Raw genomic sequence first — 18939 nt, forward strand, 5'->3', positions numbered from 1 at the left:
CCTTTCCTGATCTTTCCTGATCAACAAGAAAGACATCACAACCCAAGAAGTTCATATGTACTCTGCCTGTGGGCTCCATCTAAAAATTAGTGAGTGGTCTCCAATGTGGATCTTCAGCAGAGATAGCCCTCTTTTTTCCTGGGCCACACTTCAAAGCTGGTACTCTTTCTAGCTACTCAAAAACTGTGTCAAATGATGTGGTGGGTTGACAACTGCTGTTTAAAAGAAAAAACATAACTGGTAGTCAACTTGTAATAACAGCTGAACTGAAGCAGTGTGGTGCTGAGCGTGGATGGCCCACCTGAGGATTGTTACCAAGATAAAAAGGAGAACTGGGAAGGAAGAGGTAGTGTTGTTGATTCTTCTGGGTGTTGTAGTTCCCCTGGGTATTGTTGGTTCTGTTGGGTGTTGTTGATTCTCCTGTTGCCATTTGTTGCTCCTGGAGAGCTTATTGAGCCTCTTTCCTGATGTGAACTTGGATGTTCTTTTCAATAGAGGAACTTGGGTCCTTGTTGGCACTGACAATGGCTGTGATTCACTTTGGGGGAGTTCTAGTCCTTTGAGCATCACTTCCTAGCTCTGGAGGGGAAGATGGTATGCTGTTTAATTTTCTGGAGAAGCTTGTCATGCTGGCTTCCTGACATGAATTCAGCTGTTCTCGTCGCTGGAGGAGCTGGGGACCTCATTGTCACTGAGGATGGCTGGGGGCAGGAGAGCTCTGGTCCTTATTTTGATTGTTGATTCCTGGTTCCAGTACATAATCCTCAGCCTGCTGGCAGACTTTCTAGCTTCCACTGATGACCTTTGAACCTCCCTAGAGCACATATGTGAAACAAACTTTCATGAGTGTTGTTGTGGGCCCTAGGCCTCCAGCTGGACTTGCAGGAGGGGCATTCGCATGACCTCTAGGTCTTCAGTGGGACTCATGCAGTATATTTCTATGGGATTCAGGCCCTCTGCTGGATTCTTTGGGGTCTTTTAACACGTGGATAGATTTCTTGCACTTTTTGTGTTTGACTCTTTGGATGACTATTATAAATCCATAAATTGTATGTCCTGTATTAAATTGTTTCCCTTACAAACCCTGACTACAACAGATGGTATTCTCATGTATAGTACATGCTAACTCTGAAGCTGATAGGCGCATCAAATGCTATACCTCCTTGATAACGATAATATGTTCTTACCTTACAGGCGATATTGTGGATTTTCCTAGAACACTGCATCCCTAAGAATGTCACTGATGTGACAAGCTTCATACTCTGAGGGTTTTATCTTCTGGCACGTACTATCTTGCCAGCACTTGTGACTTTTTTCTTCACCATGTCCATTTAGTGTGATGGGATCAATTGTATGTGGAATGTCCAGATGACAAAGTCCCCATGGACTACATTGTAATAGAGAACAGTAGAGTTAAACAGCCTTGGAGAAAGATAATGTGTGTGGCTGTCCTTCCTTTATAATTATTAACTGCTCTTGATCTTTCCTGCTGTACACTAGCAAAAAGAGCTTCGTTATGTTTGTGTTATGTCTAAGTTATATGGCTAAAGTACCTGTAACGCCGCATACTATTCTGTATGCATCTTTTTTTTTCTGGGTGAACTAATTAGTATGTTAATCAATGTTCCCCTCTGTAAAAAAATTGTAAGTCCCTGGGAACCTGACCTAATTGATATGTTAACCATTGCTGCCCTCTACAAATAACAGATATTGTGCTAAAATAAGTTGACAAAGGATTGTTAATTCTTGCTAGACTTCTCTGTCCTCTGCCAAGGGAAACAAAGGTCTTTCTCATTCCTTAGCAGATTTCCTGATCTACGCCCATAGCCCCTTACTTTGTAAACTGTGCTTTCTCCAAAAGGTCTGGAAAGCTTTGAGGGAGACACACAGCTTTTGCAAACTCCAACTGCACTGTGTCGGTGGGCTCAGGATAAAATAAATCAGCGCTGCTTTTTTAAAAACATGTCTTGCCCCATTTTTGTACTCGAGGTTGGGGGTTCTGGGGGGCTCATTTGTGGATTACAAGATTTCCTACAACTGGGAATTGGAATGTTCACTATACCAATACTTTCAGTATCATGTCACAGATGTATTAATGAGTTCAGAAAATGCTACCACACTCAGCATGGCTGTTGTAACTGGGAACACGGTCTATAGTCAAACCACCCTGAACATGCTTGGTCTTGTCTGTAACTGGGGATACTACTTGGCTAAGTTTGTGGTAGTCCACTATTACCATTCAGGTGGACAGAAGGTATAAAATGGGGATCATGAAGGTAATATAGTCTGCAACTCCACCTAAAATTCCATATTATTTCTGATTTACTGTTCTAAGCGGGAAGCTGATGTGGATAGTTTGTCCACATTTTGCTGTGCTTACCACACTGTTCACACTTCACAAGTTAGGTATCAATGTATATGTTCTACCAACTACTAGGTACATCCCAGACCAGAGATGAAACCTCAGGGACTTGGGCCAGGATTCCATTTGGCATGATTTCCACAAACCCTCACTCTAACTGGAGGATTAGAGCTCTCATGCCAGCGAAGAGCCTGTTGGGAGCTAGTGAACCTGAAAATCAACCACACATACAAGTTTGGAACCTGATCATGCCAAGAACAAAGAACACCCGGGGCAAGCCATCTGAAGAAGCTGCTTCAGCACAGAGAAGACTGCCCCCAAGACAATCCTAACAGTGGGTTGCTAGGACAAGGTGTCACATGACATTTAAGTTGCTAAAAGGTATTAAATAAACACCCCTGCAGTGAGGAGCCAGTACCTTTCCTCCCATCAGGAGGAATAAAGGCTCCACCCTACCCCGGCTTTGTCTCTTCTTTATTTTCTCATTGTCTAGCAGTCCTTCACCCCAAGAACCTCAAGGGTCACTTGTGTTACAGAAAGAGCCCATATCTAACCTTGATAGTGAAAGGGTTTTGGCCCAGACAGGACACTGTAGCCAGGAAACCACAACGGGAAGCAGGAAGCCCCTATCTTCCCTGCCCCTAGGAAGTTACCTGTGACACCATCTTCCCACCCCTGGAAATTTACATATGGTGCCAAACCTAGGACCAATGGGCTACCAGTACATCCCTAATGCCCGCCTTAGGTTCCACCCCAAACCGAGGCTATTTACATGCCCCCACGCCACGTGTCTGCTGGAGAGATGCAGGATGCCAGCAGTGGGGGTGCCAGTCATCTCTCTCCCTGTTCTCAGAATAAAGGCCGCTTTTTATTTTATACTTCTCATCTTTTGGAAATATTTTTCATCTTTTGGAAATAATCCTAGCAGATAGGTTTGGGTAGTTTCTTGTACAAAGTAAATTAGTTACTTGAATTTAAATGACTTAAATGGTGGTTCTAGGTACCTTTAGGGAAGGATTGGGAAAATAGTTTTTATACATATTTATGGTAACAAGGTAGGCTGCTTCCTTAGAGACCACACTTCCTGTTCTAGCAATAAGCTCTGGTCTCAGAACTGGCACAGATTTAAACAGAGTAGGGGATCATCATGTTCTTCCGCAGCAACTGACATTAGCCTCCCCAGTACCCAGTCTTCATTTTTGCCAGGTCATTCCAATCTGCTAGTTCAATGCCTATCTATTAACCCAAAGTGCACCGAGATCCCTCCACCGAAGATCAACTGCCTGGCTGCAACTCTTGCCTTGTTCCTGGGAGGTGTGGCTGAGTTCTGTCCACTGGGCCAGGGCCACCTAAGTCTTAAGTGTCTGCTGCATGGTCTAACTGGCCCTAAGTCTGGAGGCAAAAAAAGACAGTGAAGGCAATAGCTTCAAGCAGGACAGCAAAGGCCTCTTCATTCAAAGGTATCTTTACTGACAAGGGAGCCTGGAGGCTACTAGGAGTTTAAGGGTATGTTGAGGTCTCAGAATTTTCCCAAGGGCACCATTCTTTCATTCACTCACCCACGAGTGTTTGCTAGGAACCTGCCATGTGTCCCTAGTCTCCACACCCTAAATACGTGTCTCTCACACACCTGGGTGTTTTCCGTGCGTGTATGCGTGTGTCTGAGACCAAGTCTCACTACGCAGTTCACTTGCTAGCCCAGACTGGTTTCACACTCACAACAATCAGCCTCCGGGGCCCTAGGTGTACAGGCCTAACACACCACGCTTAGCACTACCCGGGTGTCTTTAAATCCCTCCGGAAAAGGAGTCTGCGCAGTAGTCCACGAAACTGCACTTCCGCGGCGCGCGCCTCCGGCAGACCCAGCGGAGCTTGCGTCCGTCACGTGACGCGCGCAACCCCTCCCGACGCTCCTGATTGGCTCATACTATTTTCTCGGTTCCTGGCTTCGGCTCCGCTCCAAAGGCGTGCGAAGGGCGCGCCCCCCAGGGAAAGAGGCCATTGGTTTTTTCCTCAAGCAGGGCGGGGCACGGCCAAAAGAGGCTGAGTTGGCGTTAGGAAACAGCCCCCTGGATCGGGCTCAAGGAGAGAACCGGACATCTTTGCGAAAGCCGAATAAACGCGGGCCGGAGGAAGCAGCACCGAGCGCGGCCGGAAGGAACCGAGCCCGCGCGAAGGGAGTTCAGGGCGGTTGGGCGCTGGGCCCTGCGGAGACAGCAACATGGCAGCAGATGGGACAGCTGTGGTCGGAGCCGGGGCTATCAGCGGCCACCTGGCCAAGGACAGTTTAGGGTGGACTAAACTCCCCAACGCGACCCCGAACCGGAGGCGCTCCTCCTCGCTGTCGCGCGACGCTGAACGCAGAGCCTACCAATGGTGCCGCGAGTACCTGGGCGGGGCCTGGCGCCGAGTGCGTCCCGAAGAGCTGAGGGTTTGCCCTGTGAGGTGGGAGGTCAAGAGTCAGCCCCTCCTGCGCGCGGGTCAGGGTTAGGGGACACTCTTGGGGTCAGCAGGATATTGAGTGCTTCTCCAGCCCCAAAGTGGCCGAGCTTGGAGCAGACTGGGGGCCGGGGTGAGGCGGGAGCCGCGCTGGGCCGGGCTGGGGCGGGGCTAGCGGGGGTCTGGCGGGGACGTGGTTGGTGGGAGGCGGAGTCCCTGATTGGGCTCCCCCGAGCCGGGCTTGAACGCGCCGCTTGTGGGGTCTGCAGCGGAGGCCTCAGCAACCTGCTTTTCCGCTGCTCGCTCCCGGACCACCTGCCCAGCGTTGGCGAGGAGCCCCGGGAGGTGCTGCTGCGGCTGTATGGGGCCATCCTGCAGGTGAGGAGGGGTGAGAATCGCCTAGGCCGGTGACCTGTGGAGTAAGTGGGAGGTAGTGTTGTCTTGATTGCGTAGTTGGCGCTGAAGCTCCGGGGTTAAGTTACTTGTACCTTATCATCCTAGAGACTGTGCTCTTTAGCCTTCAGAGAGTAGAACCCAGTCTCAGCTGTAGTGGGTGGAAAAGGCAGATGTTCCTCTGTGTGCCCTGGCACATTAGGCTCTGGCCTCCCCTGACTTGGGCCCTTTTGTTATCCATCTTCCTACAGGGTGTGGAGTCCTTGGTACTTGAAAGCGTGATGTTTGCCATCCTTGCAGAGCGGTCGCTGGGGCCTCAACTCTATGGAGTCTTTCCAGAGGGCCGGCTGGAACAGTACCTCCCAGTACGAGCCCTGTCCTTCCTCAATCCCTGTCTCCCTCCCCCAGTGTCTTCCTCCACATCCCCAGGTAGGGAATTTTCCCCAAGACCTTGATCCCCTCCATTCTACTATCCCTTCCCCCTCCTGCCCCAGCCCCCTCACCACCCTGATAGGCTCCTGGGTGCAGAGCCGGCCATTGAAAACTCAAGAGCTTCGAGAGCCAGTGTTGTCAGCAGCCATTGCCACGAAGATGGCCCGGTTCCATGGCATGGAGATGCCTTTCACGAAAGAACCCCGCTGGCTATTTGGGACCATGGAGCGGTGAGTCCGGTTTGGAATCTGCATACCCAAACTGAACCATGATTGTGTCACCCTTCCAGTTGAGTGGATTAGGTTTGCCAACCAAGTCACACAGTGACAGGAAAACAAGCAACATAGTCTAGCCTGAAGTACAGATAGGAGAGAGGGTAGGATGAATAGCAGACTGAGGTGTATCCTATTCTTTGGGTTCAGGTACCTAAAGCAGATCCAGGACCTGCCTTCTACTACTCTCCTACAGATGAACCTGCTAGAGATGTACAGCTTGAAGGATGAGATGGACAACCTTAGGTGAGGGCAGACAGGATGGGAGTGGGAGGTGAAGGAAGTGGCACCTCTTCCAGGAGCATTGCCCTCCCTGTGTTTAGGGGTGGGATCAGAGCCTGGCCTATGAGGGTGATTCTAGTCACTTCTGCTCAGGACCCAATCCCCTCTATCACTGCAGGAAGTTCCTAGACTCTACCCCATCTCCAGTGGTCTTTTGCCACAATGACATCCAGGAAGGTAGGAAAAAACATTGAGTCTCTCAGTCCAAAGTGGAAGGGCCAGAAAGCTTCGAAGTGACCAGAACCCCACTTTGTTTCCCCAGGGAACATCTTGTTGCTTTCAGAGCCCGAACATGCTGACAGCCTGATGCTGGTTGATTTTGAGTATAGTAGTTACAACTACAGGTGAAGTGGGGTGGGGGTAGTCTTGTATGGACCTGTTCCCACAGGGCCCTGAAAAAGTAGATCAGACCTTCGTGTCTCCATCCCAGCTGCTCCAGATATCAGGGGACTGAACATCTACCTTGTTTCCTCAGGGGCTTTGACATTGGGAACCATTTTTGTGAGTGGGTTTACGATTATACTCATGAGGAATGGCCTTTCTACAAAGCACAACCCACAGACTACCCCACTCGGGAACAGCAGGTATGCCAGCTAGGAGCCAAGAATCGAGACTCATCCTGTGCGGGAGGATGGAGGTCAAGGCTGGAAGGAATGGCCAGGGAAGATAATAACTGAGTCATTGAATTTCTGATTCTTGTCATTGATTTCAGCTCCATTTTATTCGACATTACCTAGCAGAGGTAAAAAAAGGCAAGACTGTTGCTCAAGAGGAGCAGAAAAAACTGGAAGAAGATTTGCTGGTAGAGGCCAATCGGTGAGGAAGGAAAAGCAGGTTGAGGGTAAGGCAGTGCATAGAAGAAAGGGGCCCACATAAGATGCCAGTGCAGAGTAGGGCAGAGACGGAAGGTGAAGTCTGAGGCTGGGAAGAGGAAGAGTTTGAGAGCTGGAAGAATTGACAAGGTAGAGATTAGGACAATGAGTGGAGTGGTTAGAATTCTGGGAATTGACTGCTCTGGGGTGGAGGTCCAGGTAATACCAAATGTGATCTTGAAAGCTCCTACTTTTCCTGCCCCCTACTCCCAGGTATGCTTTGGCATCCCATTTCTTTTGGGGTCTATGGTCCATCCTCCAGGCATCCATGTCCACCATAGAATTTGGTTACTTGGTAAGTAGCCCAAGGGAAAGGTACGTTAGATGTAGACTGAGAAGCAGCAACAGCTACATGACCTAATAGCACAGTTTTGAATAAAAAAAAAAATTAAAAAAGAGCTACATGTCCTGTAGGAAATCAGGGCAGCCAAGGTGGGTGTAGCATGCTGGTCCTAAGCCTTCTCATCACTTTATGGGGTGGGCTTCCTTCCCTAGGAATATGCCCAGGCTCGGTTCCAGTTCTACTTCCAGCAGAAGAGGCAGCTGACCAGCGTCCACTCATCCTCCTGACTGTCCAACCCTCAGTCCTTGGATTTCTCTTAGAGCCTCCAGGGCAGGACCTTGGGGAATCTTGAGAGCAAGAAACCTTGGGGACTGGGCCTGTCCCTGAGTGAGAGAGTGGTTGAGGAGACCGACCTTTCTGCAAGTTTGAGCAGGTCTCTGGGGCAAGCAGGGAGACGGGAGCCCCTTGGCTGTATACCTTAATAAATGAGTTTGTTCCTTCACACCCATTGTGTCTTGGTGCTGCTCAGAAGTGGCAGAAATGCTATATCCGGGATCCACACAGATGAAGTGACCAGTCTGTTCAGTGCTCCCCTCACTGGGATCCTCTGCCCTTAAGCCCTCTCCTCTGGCTCCAGTTTAAACCTAACCTACTGGAACTTGCAGTGCAGGCTGGGAGTGGTGGGGGTTACAAAGAGGGTCCTGGTACTGCCAACCCTGACCAGAATCTGGGGACTTGCCACACAGCTGACATATCAGTGACCTTTTCCCTACATTCGACTATTTTTAGCTCATCCTCACGTGAGATCCTTTGAGGCCGCCCCCCCAGACTCCCACTTTCCTGCAGCCTTCAGCTGTGAGAACCCTGCCCAGTCCTCCTGATTCCTGCTGGGGAGGGGAGGGGATTCTGGTTTCTACTCTGCATTTGTTTTTCGACCCCAATTTGGCTGTGAGTATCAGATTGCCAGTGAGGGCGGGGCTGGGGTGATCAGGCCAGAAGGACGTGAGGACGCCGGCCAGAGTGGCGTGTCCTATACACAGACAGGAGCAATCTGAACCGTGAGTTAGGGTCCTGGTACACCCGCCCCTGCCACTGTACCCTCTCCCCTGTCCTGGCTGCAAACCTAGCACAAAAGCGTGGAAGTCAGGTCCTACACCATGGCCCTGGCTCTGCAAGAACCTCCCATGCCGAGGCCTCATTTCCCGGGGTGCCTTTCCCCTGCCCGGAGGCTGCCCTTTATGGTCTTTGGGGCTCTGGGCTTTGAAGGGCCTGACCTCCTTGGAATCCCTGACCCTTGCGGTAGGGCCAGACACCAGTGCATGGCTTCTGGCTTCAGGGCGGGTTGGTGTGCTGGCAGGCGGTGGGAGTGCAGGCAGGGCGGCCACTAGTGGGGCAAGGGAGGGCTGTGGTGGGCTAGGGCAGGGTGGGTTCTCCACCTGGGGGCATGCCAGGGCAGGGGCTTCTGAGCCTATAGCTACCACCCTCCCCACCCCATCTTGGCCTCACCCCGATCTGCCCAGCTCACCGGTGCTGAGCAGCTCTCAGGATGGCAGAAGCGCACCAGGCTGTGGCCTTCCAGTTCACTGTGACCCCAGATGGGGTGGACTTCAGGCTCAGTAGGGAAGCCCTGAAACACATCTATCTGTCCGGGATCAACTCCTGGAAGAAACGCCTGATTCGAATTAAGGTTGGTGTAAGTTGCCTCCTCTTTCTCCCAGCAAGCATGTGGGGTCAGCTGTTGCCCAATGACAGGGTCGCAGTTTCTGCTGGCAGTGCTGGTAGGTGGAGAAACCAGAGCAGATGCTGGAGGTGTGGTGGGGAACAGTGAGTAATGGGGTGTGCAACTGTAAATCTGTGAGGAGGACTAGGAAGAAAGAGCACAGAAGGTGGATGGGTCAAGGCTAAGGGGTCTTTGCCAGGACTCCAGGGTGTCTGATTACCTCAGCTTCCTGCTCCACAACAGTACCTGTTTCTGTTCCACAGAATGGCATTCTTAGGGGTGTGTACCCTGGCAGCCCCACCAGTTGGCTGGTCGTTGTCATGGCTACAGTGGGCTTCTCCTATTGCAAAGTGGACATCTCTTTGGGGCTGGTCTGTTGTATCCAGAGGTACCTCCCTGAGAGGTAAGAAGCTGGGGGAGCACAAAGGTTAGGCAGAGTGGGGAGACCAGGCCAGCTCTAAAGGCCAGATACAGGGCCACAGCCATTGGTGGCCACCAGAGCAACCTTCCCACAGGGGCCATCATCGTCCCAGTTCTGTGTTAGTTTGTATTTCATGATTCAGATCTGACTATGCCCAGAGAGGGTCTTACCCCTCAGCAACTCCCCAGAAATAGTTCGTAACCTTCAACTGCAGTCTGAATTTCCCCAAATCACCAGATGTGGTGGCTTACCCTTCTAATTCCAGCAATCAGGAGGCTGAGCCAGGAGGGTTGCCATGAGTTCAGGCCAGCCTGAACTGTGTAGTGAGCTTAAGGTGAGCCTGAACTACATAGTGATAGCCCGTCTCAAAGCAACTAACTAACTAAATAAATAAAGGACTGGAGATGTAGCTCAGTGTAAAGGCTCTGGGTTCAATGCTTAGTATTGAGGGGAAAAAGTGGGAGAGAAAAGAATTCCCTCAAGGAAACCCCTGTAAACCTCCCTCCTTCTCCAATAGATGTGGCCCCTACCAGACCCCACAGACCCGGGCACTTCTCAGCATGGCCATCTTCTCCACTGGGGTCTGGGTGACAGGCATCTTCTTATTCCGCCAAACCCTGAAGCTGCTGCTTTCCTACCACGGGTGGATGTTTGAGATGCATGGCAAGACCAGCCGCTTCACCAAGATTTGGGCTGTGAGCAGAAGCACTGGAGGGTGCAGGCATTTGACTTGACTCCCTCAGGGCTTCACTTGGGGCTCTGAGTAGGAGGGCTTAGGCAGACTGGGTGCTGGTGCCCAGTGCTTCAGTTTGTGCCTAAAGGGGCTGACACGGTTCTGAGGGTCTCAGTCATTTTCTGGTTTATGTCCATTTTTCCTGCCAGCATCCCCTCTAAAACTGTACCCTATACCCCCAGATCTGTGTCCGCCTTCTGTCCAGCCAGCGGCCCATGCTCTACAGCTTCCAGACATCTCTTCCGAAGCTTCCTGTGCCCAGTGTGCCAGCCACAATTCATAGGGTGAGGGCCTGGGTTCTGCTGGACACGGGAGGCTAAATTTGAGGACGTGTCTAAACACAGATGCCAGTTGCCTGTAAATAGTGCGTTTGAGAGTGATAGGGCTGGGTTGAGGAGAGAAAGATAGGAAACAGGTTAAGATCAAGGCAGTCGGCAATGTCCAGCACCATGGTAATCCCCACTTGGCTGAACAGTACCTGGAGTCTGTGCGGCCCTTGCTGGAGGACAAGGAATACTACCGCATGGAGACATTGGCCAAAGAATTCCAGGACAAGACTGCCCCCAGGCTGCAGAAATACCTGATACTCAAGTCGTGGTGGGCAACTAACTATGTAAGTTTGCCTCCCAAGCTCCATCTTACCCATTTCCCCTGACGATGGCCTGGCTGCCTCCTCCCACTTCTGACCTTCCGTCTACCCACAGGTGAGTGACTGGTGGGAAGAGTACGTCTACCTCAGAGGCAGAAGCCCACTCATGGTGAACAGCAACTATTACGTAATGGTAAGAACCAGAGCCTCTCAGGGCTCTTGTGTGTGCTCGCTGTGTCTTTGCAGTATCCTCAGAGCCCTGGTGGTGGTTCCCATGGGTGAGTGAATGCTGTGATGTAAGATCTGAGGCAAAAGGAGAAGTAAGAGTAGTCCAGAAGCAGCGTGGGCGCAGGGAAGATCCTTGAGATAAGGAGAATTCCAAGACCCCATGGCCTTGAAATCTCTCGGAGCTTGCTGAACCAGCCCCACTCAGATTGTGTCACTTCCTTCCATGGTTCCCTCACTGGCATCCCAGTCATAAGTTCCTGGCTATCCTAACACCGTTTCCTGGCAAAGTTCTAACACATGCCTCATTTTTAAACAGCACACTTTATTTATTTTTGTCTGTTTGTTTATTTTGGTACCAAGGATCGCACTCACAACATTGTACTTCAGGTGCCGTGCTGCTGAGCTATATCCCTGGTCCCACATGCCTCATTTTGTCCCTCTGTAGAGCCAGACCACAAGAATAGAGCCAGCTTCTATAATCTCTTAGTATCTAGGAAGTCACCCCCCATGACTGGCCCTTGTCCTGACTGTCTCCTCATTGTCTCTTGGTGCCTAGTGACCAGTCTGTCTTCTACTGTCAGAAGCACACTCCTGCTGGAATTCACATCTTCCACAAACAGTTCTTTCAAAAATGTAGATACTTCCTTTCTAAATCAAAGGTTTTAAGCTGTTTTTTTTTAGTTGTGGAACTCTTTCTTTGAAGCAATATAAGCAAAATTTGAACAAATAAAATAGTTATAAAAAAAACAGCTGTGGTCAAAGCTGGAGCAACGTTATACATTATACATACAAAATTATACATTACATATATAGTTAAGCATGTCCAAGTTATATGTTTTTGGAAGCTCACCCTGATAGCATGCAAGATGGACTAGAGAGAGACAATGCAAGCCCAGGCCTCTAGATAAATTGATCCTTAGGCTGGTGAGACCCAGATGACACCCAGACAATGGTCATTGCCCTGTGGGCTCTACACTGTCTATAGGATCTTGTGCTTATCAAGAACACAGACGTGCAGGCTGCGCGCCTGGGAAATGCTGTCCACGCCATGATCATGTATCGCCGTAAACTAGACCGTGAAGATATCAAGCCTGTGAGTGACATCAGGGTTGAGTGTGGGAGGAGAGGAAAGGCCAGGGCTTGAACCATGCTGGGTCTTCCTTGCAGGTGATGGCATTAGGCATTGTGCCCATGTGCTGCTACCAAATGGAGAGGATGTTCAATACCACTCGCATCCCTGGCAAAGAAACAGGTACACAGTAGAACCAAGCCCCAGCTCTGGGTCCACTGCGGCCAGGTGCCCTACTACGTACTAATGACACCTAATGTCTCAGGGTGGTTAACCTGTGAAGAGTAGTTTGTAACAAACCCCAGAATCTGTTATGTATAGCAAGATGCTGATTTTGGGGACTCCAAGGCACTTAGTAAGATAAAGTTCTCATCTTGGGAGGGAAGTCATGAAGGGAGCATTGTGTGGTAGTGGGGCTCAGGAGAAGCAAAAGTTGCTCTTCATGGAGCCTACAGAAGAGGGAGGAGGAGCTCACCAGGAGTTTGGCAGAGGAAACTGATTTCCCTGTTTCTGACCCTGCCTCCTTGGGGAGTGCACATAGGCTTTTTCCTGGGATACTTCACAGTGTTGTTGTGAGAAATCAGGGGAACACCCACCTCAGGCCCTGGCCTAGCACACAGGATCTACCCCTGCCAAGGGAAGGAAGGGCCAAGCCAGACACTGGGCAAAGCACAATTTGCAGGACCACTTATGTGTGGAAGGTAGACCCTTTGCAGGGCTCAGAAGTAGGGCATGTGCTCCCCAAGGCCCTACCTTAGCCCATCAACTGGCCATCACAGATGTGTTGCAGCACCTTGCAGAGAGCAGGCACGTGGCTGTCTACCACAAGGGCCGCTTCTTCAAGGTGTGGCTCTATGAGGGCTCTCGCCTGCTCAAGCCTCGGGACTTGGAGCTTCAGTTCCAGAGGATCCTGGATGACCCCTCTCCACCTCAGCCTGGGGAGGAAAAGCTGGCAGCCCTCACTGCAGGAGGAAGGTATCAACCCTATGGGGAGCGGTTGTCTTGGTCTAGATTCAAGGCTCCTTGAGAAGGGTAACCTGGCCCTTCTTGTCTCCCTGGGAGTGGGCGCCAAAGGTACAACCAAGGGCAGCATGAAGGACATGTGTGTTGATAGGCCCTGGTGGTAGTAGCAGTAGAGAGCTGGCATCATCCACCTGACAGTTGGTGGCCAGCTGGAAGGATGTCTTCCAGGAAAGCCAGGTACCCCACCCCACCCTGTCCATCCTGGAGTAACCTCATCTCAGGTACACACTGGCTTTACTACTTAGCTTCCCATGTGCCTCCAGGGTAGAGTGGGCGCAAGCACGCCAGACCTTCTTCAGCTCTGGCAAGAACAAGGCTTCTCTAGATGCCATTGAGCGTGCTGCTTTCTTTGTGGCCCTGGATGAGGAATCCCACTGCTACAGCCCTGATGACGAGGCCAGCCTCAGCCTATATGGCAAGGCCCTGCTGCACGGCAACTGCTACAACAGGTGTGTGTCCTAGCTCCATGGTCAGATGTTGAGGTTCAGGTTGCAGGTCAGGGTTTAGGGTTAAAGGTTGCTATTAGGGCTAGAGAATTAAAGTAGAAGTTTAGTGTCCTAGTAATGGTTAGGCAGTTTTACTGTTCAGTGGTGGGGTAGAGGTTCCTATTATGGCTATTAGTTACAGTCAGGGCTACCACTGGAGAGCAGAAATAGTGGTTAAGTTTGGGATCAGGGGTTGGGCTTGGGATCAGGGTTAGTGGTTAGAGTTAGAGAGTTAGGTTGGTGATCATTAGTGTTGTATGTTAAGGTCCCATGTCTTCAGCTCTGGCTCATCCCTGTGTCTACTCTTGCAGGTGGTTTGACAAGTCTTTCACTCTTATTTCCTTCAAGAATGGTGTGTTGGGCCTCAATACAGAACATGCATGGGCAGATGCCCCTGTTATTGGGCATCTCTGGGAGGTAACAGGCCTTAACAGGGGCTCTGCAGGGTTGGCACTGCCTTGAGGCTTGATTCTTAGCTGAGTTTCCTCCCCACAGTTTGTCCTAGGCACTGATACCTTCCACCTGGGCTACACAGAGACTGGGCACTGCATGGGTGAACCAAATCTGATGCTGGCTCCTCCTCAGAGGCTCCAATGGGATATTCCTAAGCAGGTATGCATGCCAGGACAGTGTGAGGTGCTGTGCCTTCCCCTCTTTTTTCAACCTCACATTTAGCATGGTCCTCAGGAGGAGGGGACAGGGGCTTCTCAAGATGCCAGGTAGGGTTCAGAATAGCCCCAGAGAAGACCAGTGCTTCTCTCTGCCCTCTAGGCTCTGCCCTTTGTGTCCCCAGGTTGGAAGGTGTTAGGCTCACTCTGTCCTTTTTCTGTTAACCAAACTTCATGCCTCCTACATATGACCTGGAATCCTGCTTGGAGAGCTGTACCCACAGGTGACTCTTTCCATGTCTTGGCAGTGCCAGGCTGTCATCGACAGTTCCTACCAGGTAGCCAAGGTGCTGGCGGATGATGTGGAGTTGTACTGCTTCCAGTTCTTGCCCTTTGGCAAAGGCCTTATCAAGAAGTGTCGGACCAGCCCTGATGCCTTTGTACAGATCGCCCTGCAGCTGGCTCACTTCCGGGTAGGAGCACTCTTAGGCTACTGAGTGGGTAGGGCAGCTTCAGGGATCCACCTGCTAGATTCACTCCCTTTCTGCCCCAGGACAAGGGCAAGTTCTGCCTGACCTATGAGGCCTCAATGACCAGAATGTTCCGGGAAGGACGAACTGAAACTGTGCGTTCCTGTACTAGCGAGTCCACAGCCTTTGTGCAGGCCATGATGAAGGGGTCCCACATGGTGAGGCCCCCTCACCACTCCCTTCTCTGCACCTCCCTGCACCTTTTATCCACCTCAAGCTGTAGGGCCACTCTTTACTCGTTTACTTCTCCCTTCCCAGAAAGCAGACCTCCAAGATCTCTTCCGGAAAGCTTCTGAGAAGCACCAAAACATGTACCGCCTGGCCATGACGGGTGCTGGCATTGACAGGCACCTCTTCTGCCTTTATTTGGTCTCTAAGTACCTGGGGGTCAGCTCCCCATTCCTAGCAGAGGTCAGTGTGGTTGATGGGTATGTCCTCATTCCCTTGTCTTCAGGTCCAGGGACTTAGCCTTCTGTAATGGGGCTCATTTGCAACTGACTCTCCTGAAGTTGCCTGGAGGACAAGGTCCAGTTTTCCTATACCATGGCCCTCCCAGGCCTGCAGTCCTGGGACCGAGCAGGAACAGGGTGCTTCCGATGGAACCAGCATTCCTGTGAAGGCAAACAGACAATGTACAACTTGTTGTGTAGTGACAGTGCTAGTGAGAAGGAAAAGAGGTGATGGCAGAACAGAGGGACGCACAGTGCGTCAAACAGGTCTTAGCAAGGTGGATGAGTCTGTGCAAATGTTGAAGAGCTACTAAAAGGCTTTGAGGACCAGGGGGCCTGTCCATCCCCCACAGGACACTCAGTGACTGTCACAGAACAGATCTCTGGTCCTGCCAGTCAGCCAGCTGCATGCCGAGTGCTTAGCATCTGATCAGCTTCAGCCTCCCTGTCGCAGGTGCTCTCGGAACCCTGGCGCCTGTCCACAAGCCAGATCCCTCAGTCCCAGATCCATATGTTTGACCCAAACCAGCATCCCAAGCACCTGGCTGCAGGAGGTGGCTTTGGCCCTGTGAGTATCCCTGAAGGGAATGTTGGGCAGTACTGGGACCCAGGCTTTCCATGGAGAATGAGAACCATAGTCGGGTTTGATGGGGACAGGACACCTTGATCAGAGGACAGTCCTGGACCTGCACAACAGCAGAACGGTAACAGTCGGCCCACATGAACAAGGACCCAAACCACCCATCTCAGGCGCCTCCCTGCTAGAATATGACTATGCCCACAAGTCAGGCCAGTACCCTGGGCCTTTGTGAAATATGATTCCACAGATGTCCTGCTTTTTTGCATGAAACTTGCTGAGACATGCACATGGCCTAGTTTGTCAAAAGGCCTCTCTGGAGAGGAAATAGTCTATACTATGAGCGCCCTGAGGAAAACAGGAATCCTAGATCCCTAGGAAAGGTCCAGAACCATTAGCGGAACCATTCTTTGTCTTCACAGTTCCCTGGGTTGCCAGGGAGGCTGACCTCAGGAAGAATACAGCATCTAGGGGTGGAGCTTCTTCTTACAATTGTTGTGGGATGACCAAATACAATGAGTTTAGCTTCCAGTTCTTCAAAGTCATTTTTCATCTTCCCTTTTACCTCTTCCTCAGGTGGCAGATGATGGCTATGGGGTTTCCTATATGATTGCAGGTGAAAACACTATCTTCTTCCATGTCTCTAGCAAGTTCTCAAGTTCAGAGACGGTGAGTCTCCCTTGCTCCTGCTCAGCTCTGTAGAGGGTTGCCACCAGGGCAGCTTAGGAGCACACTCTGAATGGGGAAGGGTCCTTTGTAGAGAGAGAATGGTGGCAGGTCACCAGAAGGTGTGCCTAAGCTCTCAATTCCCACAGAATGCTCAGCGCTTTGGGAACCATATTCGCCAAGCCCTGCTGGACATCGCTGATCTTTTCCAAGTTCCCAAGGCTAACAACTGAAGGCTAGAAAAATGCTAGCTGCCTTTTTGTACCCCTGGCATGGAGGAAGGGGCTGTGGTGGGCTTGTAGACATGAGGGATGGCCATCTACAGGTGTCTAGCTCCAAGGACAGCTCTGGCAACCAGGACTCCCAAGGCAGATGCTGCTTCCTGAGGGCCCAGGTGGTGAAGGTGGGGTTGGAACAGGGATGAATTTTGATTTTTGTTTTGGTAGATAATAATAAAAATAAGGCCATGTAGTTCTCTTTCAGCCTTAGGCACCTGTGTTTTATTTGGGAACTAGAAGGCCTTTCTCCTTCCCTAGCTCAGAAAAATGGCAAAGAAAGGGGCTGGGAGACTGTTCATGAGGGACTTGTGACTGTATCTCTGCTCAGTGATGAGGCTCTGAGATTGCTATGCATACCATCATGTGCACTTGAAATAAATTCTTGCTTCCAAACCTTACGTGTTCCTTGAAACCACTTCTGTATGTCTGTAGAGACTGGGTCCCACCTGCCTGCTCTATGACCAGGGCCAGGGAGAAATCAATCCCAGGCCTGAGACTGGGTGCCACATGACAGTATGTGTGAGGACACTCTGAGATAACCCAGAGTGACATGTTCCTTCACTCAGGCTAGGTTTCCAAATAATTTTTATGAAAAGTGTCACATTCCACCGGCCTTTAAATAAATTCTGAAGTAATAAAAAAAAAGAAAAGAAAAGCTTGACATTCAATTACTATTGTTGCTTGCTTGAATGAATCCAGATCTCAGCAGTCTCTAAAAGCCAGGGACCCAGAAATGCATCAGATTCAATTCTGGGCCTTCACTTAGGAACCAGTGTGTGTTGAGCACCTACCACCTACCACATACATAAGCTCATGCTGGAGATCAGTGGTGAATACCAGTGTTTCTCTATTTCATGTGAAATCACTATGATATAAAGTAGCTGGCAGAAACCAAGAGGATTTTTGGAATGACCCATTTAGCAAGTACTTACCCAGCGCCTGCAGTGTTCAAGGCTCTGGGATGTGGCAGTTACGTAGTTACTTTCTTGTTGCTGAGACAAAATATCCAACACTCAAAGTTAAAAGGGGAAAAATTTATTTAGATCAGTTTGTACAGGTTTTACTCCATAATCACCTGGCTCCAATGCAAGGTGGCTCTGCAGAAAACAGTTCATGGCAGACAGAAGGTAGCAAAACAAGCAAGGGATCTTAGCAGTGTCTTTTTGCCCCTTTTAGCTTATCAGGCTACTTGGAATAGGTAGTACTCACATCCTTAATCCTAGTACCCTGACCCTCACCCTGCACCATAGATTAATCTCAGCACCGCACACTCTAGATGCAACTACTTCTGAGAAAACTCCACCTGTGACTACATGAGGCTTTGGGAGGACGTCTAGAAACAGCCATGCAACAGGCAGTGACAAAACTGCCAAACTCGGCCTTTGGGATTTAGAGTCCAGAGAAAAATAGAGACAGTGGCTAAAAGAATGTGCACATTACATGGGACGTGTAAGCAGATGGATGTAAGTGCCAAGGGGAAAGCAATAAAGGAAGGGACAATGGAGGAGTGGGTGACAACTTCAAGTGGTAGGAAAGGCAAGCCCTCCTGAGTGGGGCCACTGGCTACAGACTTGAAGGGGAGGAGGGAGGAAGCCCTGTCCCTGTCACATTTTCATGAAGGGTACTTGAAAAAGAGCACTCCTGGGCAAAGGGATAGCACTAGCCGAAACTGTGAGGCCCCTGCGGTGATGGAGACTGAGCACAGGAGGGTGTGGCTGGTGTGAAGGGAGGCAGGCAGGAGGGGCGAGGAGAAGGAAGAGGACTTAAAGACCAGACTCTGACTTGGCTTCGTGGTGGGATAAGGTGTTCGAGTCTGGGGAAAGGGTACAAAATCTGCCCTAATTTCAAGGGAATTGCTCTGGCTAACCATGTTGAAAGGATAAAAGGAAGAAGCAGGAGGACTTTCCGGGCCCTACGTGTAGTACTGGCATAGGTGGGAGCATGGAGAGGCTTAACGTAAGGCAATTCCATAGTACTGGAGACCTAGGAGCTGAGAATGCCAAAGCAGACTGACAAGCCTGACATAAAAGTACCAGACAACTCGCATCTTTTATTTTAGGTGATTGGGCAATTAAATGAGAGTTTCTTAAATGTTAAAATTGACCTGCCTATAAAAAATCCATGAAAATGTCTCATAGATGCAAAAATGTAAGTTAAAAAACTAAGGACAGAGCTAGGCTCCTTATAACAGTTTTTAAGGTAGTTGATACCTTGTGTAGCCAGGCATG

At 50.4% G+C, this 18939-nt stretch overlaps 2 protein-coding genes across 8 annotated transcripts; both read left to right on the forward strand.

Annotated features, from left to right (window-relative positions):
- The first annotated feature begins 4296 nt into the window (after window positions 1–4296).
- Chkb (choline kinase beta) lies at window positions 4297–7839 on the forward strand. 6 transcript variants are annotated; one of them, XR_010045791.1, is made up of 11 exons: window positions 4297–4807; window positions 5071–5179; window positions 5446–5623; window positions 5709–5856; window positions 6049–6144; window positions 6299–6357; window positions 6443–6524; window positions 6656–6764; window positions 6893–7021; window positions 7266–7347; window positions 7548–7621. XR_010045791.1 is itself a non-coding variant. In XM_004999710.4 (11 exons), exons 1-11 carry the CDS (start codon window positions 4584–4586, stop codon window positions 7620–7622), a joined length of 1266 nt encoding a protein of 421 aa, XP_004999767.1. In that variant the 5' UTR covers window positions 4302–4583; the 3' UTR covers window positions 7623–7839. The 6 variants fall into 6 exon arrangements, 5 of the variants coding, with proteins under 5 accessions (XP_063099971.1, XP_023421265.1, XP_063099972.1 ...); XM_004999710.4 differs by having other exon boundaries at window positions 4302–4807; window positions 6893–6996; window positions 7548–7839; XM_003461558.5 differs by having other exon boundaries at window positions 4303–4807; window positions 5446–5559; window positions 5723–5856; window positions 6893–6996; window positions 7548–7839.
- Window positions 7840–8130: 291 nt separating this feature from the next.
- Window positions 8131–17109, forward strand: Cpt1b (carnitine palmitoyltransferase 1B). 2 transcript variants are annotated; one of them, XM_013153614.3, is made up of 19 exons: window positions 8131–8283; window positions 8856–9022; window positions 9319–9458; window positions 9994–10171; window positions 10392–10493; window positions 10685–10822; window positions 10914–10991; window positions 12012–12119; window positions 12194–12278; window positions 12875–13070; window positions 13382–13567; window positions 13915–14020; window positions 14099–14215; window positions 14520–14684; window positions 14765–14899; window positions 15000–15152; window positions 15645–15758; window positions 16344–16436; window positions 16583–17109. In XM_013153614.3, exons 2-19 carry the CDS (start codon window positions 8882–8884, stop codon window positions 16664–16666), a joined length of 2319 nt encoding a protein of 772 aa, XP_013009068.1. In that variant the 5' UTR covers window positions 8131–8283; window positions 8856–8881; the 3' UTR covers window positions 16667–17109. The 2 variants fall into 2 exon arrangements, with proteins under 2 accessions (XP_013009068.1, XP_003461607.1); XM_003461559.4 differs by having other exon boundaries at window positions 8137–8393.
- Window positions 17110–18939: the final 1830 nt, after the last annotated feature.

Source organism: Cavia porcellus, unplaced genomic scaffold (assembly GCF_034190915.1).
Source record: "Cavia porcellus strain 051 isolate PalLab524CR breed Dunkin Hartley unplaced genomic scaffold, mCavPor4.1 scaffold_40, whole genome shotgun sequence".
Classification (NCBI taxonomy): Eukaryota; Metazoa; Chordata; class Mammalia; order Rodentia; family Caviidae; genus Cavia; species Cavia porcellus.